At 40.8% G+C, this 6300-nt stretch overlaps 1 protein-coding gene across 1 annotated transcript; it reads right to left on the minus strand.

Annotated features, from left to right (window-relative positions):
* Positions 1-1440: 1440 nt before the first annotated feature.
* Positions 1441-5111, minus strand: dharma. Its single transcript, XM_039788414.1, has 3 exons — positions 4763-5111; positions 3173-3381; positions 1441-2051 (listed from the first exon to the last, which is right to left on the minus strand). Exons 1-3 carry the CDS (start codon positions 5109-5111, stop codon positions 1929-1931), a joined length of 681 nt encoding a protein of 226 aa, XP_039644348.1. The 3' UTR covers positions 1441-1928.
* Between the last annotated feature and the right edge of the window lie 1189 nt (positions 5112-6300).

Raw genomic sequence — 6300 nt, forward strand, 5'->3', positions numbered from 1 at the left:
GCTCACAAAAAACAGTAAACTGAAAAAGAAAATTGCAGAAAAGATGTGCAGAAAAAATATATAGAAAAAAAGAGGCATCATAGTGCTTACTTCCTGATTGAAGTGGTAACCATTAACCATTAAGGTGATTGGCCAGGTGGCACATATATATTGGCCAATTAGCTCATGTAGTGTCATTTTGAGTGGCAGTGTTTTGAAATGGCCAAAATGTGACTTTATGTCAGATTGTTGTGTCTTATGCAGAGAACCGTGTTCAGTGCATTTAAAAATGGCCACTTTGAATTGCAGAAAATGCAGAAAATGTGTTTAGATTTTTGGAGACTTGAGAAGACGTTTTGCTCTCCGTGTGTCAGTTTAAATAATTGTAATAATAATTGTGCTATGCATGATGTCATTTTAGTGTGTTAGCAATTGGAAAAAACTGTAACTTCATGGAAGTTGAAGGTATTTCATACAGTGTGTTCTGTTATCTGACTACAGATGGAAAAGTAAAGGCAGAATTGTTTTTGATTTTTTAGATTTGTTCACGCCTGAGTGGCGTAGATTTGGGTACACTGCCATTTAAAAGAAATAAAAGATAGTTGATGAAAAATGATCAATTATCAAATATGGTACTCTTTAAAAAATGTTTGGACACTCTTGCTCTACTGCATATGTGTCAAACTCAAGGCCCGCGGGCCAAATTCGGCCCGTTGCAGATTTAGATCTGGCCCGTATATATCAATTTGGGTTCACAATAGATTTTGGCACCGCCTGGTTGTGCGCCAAACCAAAAACACAAGAAAGTGTTTTTTAAGCTGCAGTTACCTGACATTCAAAGCAGAATTTGGGCAGATTTGCCGACTCTGAGAATCAGAAATTCCCCCAGAAGAAGCAGCAGAGAGAGTTTTCATATTCAGGCTGAGAAACAGGCTGATGTTAAGCTTGATTTGCTAAATTCTCTGATGGCTAAGGAACTCTTTTGATGACTTTTGTAGGTCTTCATATCAACAAAAATGCAACAAAAAGCAACACATTTACAAAAATGTGACAAATGTCTGAGAAAGCCACAAAAAAGTCTGAAGAAAAACAACAAAAATTAGGAAAAAAGCTACCAAAATGTTAAATAAAGTGACCTGCAGTAACAAAGAGCACGTCAATAAACTCTCCATGTCTGGCCCCTTGGTGGGATTCTCTTTTTCCAGTGTGGCCCTCTGGGAAAATGAGTTTGACACCCATGCTCTACTGCTTTCAAGAACATGTTTAACATCGACACCTAGTGGTCAGTTTTCAGAGTGCACCTTCCTCTCTAAGCAGAGATAGTAATATAATAACATGTTAATGTGTGCCTGTTTATCTAAATGTTGCTGAAACTAAATTCAGCCAGAAAATAGAAAAAATAAAAACACAAGACTGAATTAATTTCAACTAGATTTATTTTTCATTGAAACCGCTCCAGTTTACAAATGATGCTTGTTTTATGAAAACCTACAAACTGGAATCTTTAATACACAAGAATTCAATAAATTACGCTAAAAATACAAAATAATTTAAAAATCAACACTGTAAACAGTCAGTGGGGAGAGATCTGAACTGTCCACAAGGGGTTTTAGTTTGGACTCTCGGGTGTCTGACTTTTCCCGGCGGCTTCTGAATGCATCGTCACAGTTCAGGAAACGTTCTGCAGTCCGAAGTGTCCCTGAGGCGTTATTGTGGAACCTACGTCAACTTATAGGCAAGTCCCGCCCTTCAATAGCATTCACAGGCTACCATTGGCCAGCTGTCCATGCTTAACGTCAGGTCCTGTCCCCTGACCAGTCAGCTACCCTAACCCTAACCACTCGAGGTTAATGCCCAACCCCGACCAATCGGGCCGCTTCGACTTGCCTAGAAGTTACGTGGGATCCATAGTAACGCGTCCCTGAGCAGACTGGACAGTCCGTCCGCGTTCAGAGGAAGGAGGCGAAGAACTTGTTCTCGGCTCCGGCGCCGCTGGGCGAAGGGGAGGAGGGTTTGTCCTTTGACCTGCTGCGCTGCCGCTTCCTCCTGGCTCTGCGGTTCTTAAACCAAATCTGGAAACACAGAGAGAGAGAGAGAGAGAGAGAGAGAGAGAGAGAGAGAGAGAGAGAGAGAGAGAGAGAGAGAGTTTAACTGCATGTTCTGTGTAGAAATTATGTTACAAAATTTATTTTTTCAAAAATTAAAATGTCTGAAAATATACAATAATATGAATCCAGCATATTATTGCAAATATAAACCGGCCTCTTTGTGAAAACTGAATTTACACTTTGAAGATTACTATACTATAGGTACGGTAGCCACTATGGTAACCATACACTTCAGTTTAAGGAGTCACTGTGCCTTCCACATATATGTTGTGATGTACAAATAATATATTAATCTATTTATTTTCATCAATCCGTCCTGGTTTAACATGCAACTTAATTTGCATACAACATATGTTCAGCAGTAGGGAGGTCCCTGCTCTGTCTCTCTTTCAGCTAAGGGGTCCTCGGCTTAAAAAACGTTGAAGACCCCTTTGTTTTGTTTATTTGCACGTTGGGGATATACAGGATATGCAGTTTTGTGTTTGGTCACTGGGTGGAGCACTGTTACAGAACACCAACAGGATTTCAAGTTGAATTTTAAAATCCACTTTTTTGGAAAGTGTCTGATGATACCATGTCTGCTCTGACTTTATAGTTTTTGCTGTTAAGTTCTCTCACTGACGTCGTGCGTAAACATGCGACATGAAGATGTTGTATGTGATGTGATAATATTAACTATATATATGAATAATAATTGCCCTTAAAAAGACAGACTTGATATCTCACATAGAAGAAAAGAAACAAACTTGTTTTCTTCGTAGGCGCAAATCGGTGCGTAAAATGCAACAAAAACCTTGGAAAATAAGTGCCAAAAACGTCGAAAAAAGTGACAGAAACTTTTTTAAAAAGTGACAAAACCTTCGGAAGGATAAACGAAAACAACGTCATGCGACAATTACTTCATAAAAGTGTCAAAAACGTCGAAAAAAAGTGTCAAAAATTTTGAAAAGGCTTCAAGCGTCGTTGGCAACCTGGAAACCTTTTTACGCATGGAGCAGTTTTACGCCTTTTCCTTCCACTGACCCCACCCGTCCACCCGTCCCCGTACCCCCCTCCCAGTGAGTGAAGGATAATGTCGGACTCACCCTGACTGTCTCCTCGGTCAGCCCGGTGCTCCTCGCGAGCTCATCGCGAGTCTCCGCCGGCGGATAGTCGCTGAGCGCGAACAGCACCTCGAGCCGCTTGGTCTGACCGTCGGTGAACACCGTCCTCATCCGGGACTTCTGACGCAGCTGCGACTCAGCGGACACCATGGCCTGATGGTTACTATGGTAACCTGCCAACTGCTGAGGATCTGGGGGCGGGAGACAAAAACAAAAAATAATATTAAACATTTAAATGAGCTACTCACGTGAAACCTGGAAGAAATACCCGAAAAAATAAAAAATAAACTGAAAGTATCAAACACACTCTAACTACTTAACTTCAATGGAGAAAAAAGATGAAAGGTCCAGGGCACTATGCTTGAAAAAAGTTACAAAGAAGACCCGAACTAGTAAATAATAATTAGGCCTGTAATAGCTGAATAGTTACATTGATCAGCCGTTTGGGCAGCACCTAAAGCCGAGGGAATGAATGACTTCTCTCAGATCTAATGGTTAATAGTCTGTCGTTAACCCTGGCGTTGTCTGCCCGTCGACCGGGGCCAAAACTGAAACTGAAATGAACTGTTTTTGTGCTTTTTACAACGTTTTTGTCGCTTTCGGCTCTTTTTTTTTAAACGTTTTTGTCCTCTTTTGAACCTTTTTTTAATGCATGGCCAGTAAACCTAATTTATGTGCCATTATACCTAATTCTTGAGTTTGAGAAGAGTTGAGAAATTAAGAATTATTTTGACTAAGATCAGAGGATGTTGAGTGAATCACAGACTGGTTCATGTCAAACCTAATTTATGTGACATTATACCTACGTTTTTTAGTTAAAAAAAGCTGAAATTAAGAATTATTTTTGACTAATAGTTAACATCAAAGTATGTTGAATGAATCACAGACTGGTTCATGTCAAAGTTTAGCCAGGAGACAGTTTGAAAACCATATAAACACTTTTTTTTTTTCAAATGCTATATGAAATTGAATAAAATCACCCTAAATTCAATAAAAGTAGCCTAATCATTAATTGTACCTCTGAAGAATGTCGTATGGGCTCCATATAATGTGCATCCATGTTATTTTGGTGGCAATTTAGTTTAGTTAGAAACCCATATTTCTGATATTAAAAAAGGACAACACACGGGTTAAGCTATTTCTGTGTTATATATTTCTCTTCTTTAGCATCTCCAACGCATTTCTTTTTTTACATGAAACGTGTCGCATTTTCTAAACTCCCCCAAGCCTAATGCGCGCACCCAAGTCTTCCACAAACCTAATGAAAACGCTGAGGAATCATTTCAATGTGTAGCCTACTGTATATAGCAAAAATACATCTGAAAAAAACAAATATAGGCTATAAAAACTACAACTTGACTACATATTTTTGAAAAGCTGAAACTAAACTTAAACTAGCACACACACTGAGTAAACTATAGCCAATAATAACCTCGCTGTTGGCCTAACTCTGAACTTTAAATGTCGATCTAAAAGTTCATTCTCACACTTATTCCTAAAACTACAAAAAGAAAGCTTATTTGAAACAGAAATTTTAGGTCAACACACGTTTCAAGATCTTCTCTTAAATACCTGCAGAGTCCTGGGTGCTGAAGCGCATGCGCTCTCCGGAGTTTGGGTACAAGTTGGTGAAGTCTGTGGGATGGAAACCGGCTGCTCCATACGGGAGAAAGGCGTCCACAAAGCGCATCCCTCGGTACTGCAGGCAGCCTGGGACCGGGACCGGGGCCCGGATCGGAGCCGGTTCCGGAGCCGGGGCAGGAGGGCTGAGGTTGCCGGGGTAAAGAGTCCAAAATCCGCCGGGGATCCCGTGGAAGTATCCACCCGGTGCGTAGTCCATCACCGGCGGATTCTTGTGTCCGAGCTGCGGGGAGAGGATGCGCTCGATGCTGAAGTCGGACAGTGTGCTGCCTCGGTCCATGATTCCAAAGTGATCCAAAGTGCTCCGGTGTCCAGTTTTAAACAGAAACACGCGCGATCAGACACCTGACGGCTCTTTAATGTGTTAATGAGACGTGTGTGAATGTGTGTGTTTTGATGGCTGAAGTTCACTCAGACATGAGAAGACCTCCACACTTTGATTTGACCTCTTGATTTCTTTGATGCGTTTGAAGTGATGATGATGGTGGTGATGATGACGTGATGATGGGGCTCAGTATGCAAACTCTTTGACTCACTTATTTTGTGTTCATTCAAAGTCCTCAAATCATCTGTTAACCTTCTCTTCAAACAGCCTAATGATCCCGCAGGTATCAGCACACACACACACACACACACACACACACACACACACACACACACACACACACACACACACACACACACACACACACACACACACACACACAGACACTGGGACAATGTGCACATTATATACACATTAATTGTTCAAAAGACTTTGATTTTGCTCATTTAAATCCCCAAATCAGCTGACTGAAAAACCGCTCAATGATCCTGCAGGTCGAGCAACACAAATACTGGGACATACAATAATTATTATTACTACTTAAGTAATACTTATTATACTAAGTAACTACTTATTACTATATTATTTATTTGTATATTATTTTGTTCTGCATCTAACTGATGGGGCTGAATATGCAAACTGTTTACTTTTTTAAATTTAAATCCTCAAATCAGCTGTTAACTTTCTCTTCAGTTCATACACACAATTTATTCAAAAGACTTATTTTGTTGTGCATCTGCAGTATGACGTGTGTGTGTGTGTGTGTGTGTGTGTGTCTGTGTGTGTGTGTCTGTGTCTGTGTGTCTGTGTCTGTGTCTGTGTGTGTGTGTCTGTGTGTGTGTGTGTCTGTGTCTGTGTGTCTGTGTCTGTGTCTGTGTGTCTGTGTCTGTGTCTGTGTGTGTGTCTGTGTGTGTGTGTGTCTGTGTGTGTGTGTCTGTGTGTGTGTGTGTGTGAGAGTGTGTGTCTATGTTTGTCTGTGTGTGTGTGTGTGCGTCTGTGTGTGTGTGTGTATGTGTGTGTCTATGTTTGTCTGTGTGTATGTGTGTGTGTGTCTGTGTTTGTCTCTCTGTGTGTGTGTGTGCGTGTGTGTCTGCGTGTGTGTGTATGTGTGTGTCTATGTTTGTCTGTTTGTGTGTGTGTGTGT

The sequence above is a fragment of the Perca fluviatilis genome, chromosome 2, assembly GCF_010015445.1.
Source record: "Perca fluviatilis chromosome 2, GENO_Pfluv_1.0, whole genome shotgun sequence".
Classification (NCBI taxonomy): Eukaryota; Metazoa; Chordata; class Actinopteri; order Perciformes; family Percidae; genus Perca; species Perca fluviatilis.

Excerpts from the sequence above, each read along its gene's own strand:
- dharma (XM_039788414.1), bottom strand. The coding sequence starts at position 5,111 with ATGGACCGAGGCAGCACACTGTCCGACTTCAGCATCGAGCGCATCCTC. Across the intron at positions 3,382-4,762 it reads CAGCACCCAGGACTCTGCAG|ATCCTCAGCAGTTGGCAGGT; the intron begins GTATTTAAGAGA and ends TCCCGCCCCCAG. Across the intron at positions 2,052-3,172 it reads TGACCGAGGAGACAGTCAGG|ATTTGGTTTAAGAACCGCAG; the intron begins GTGAGTCCGACA and ends CTGTGTTTCCAG.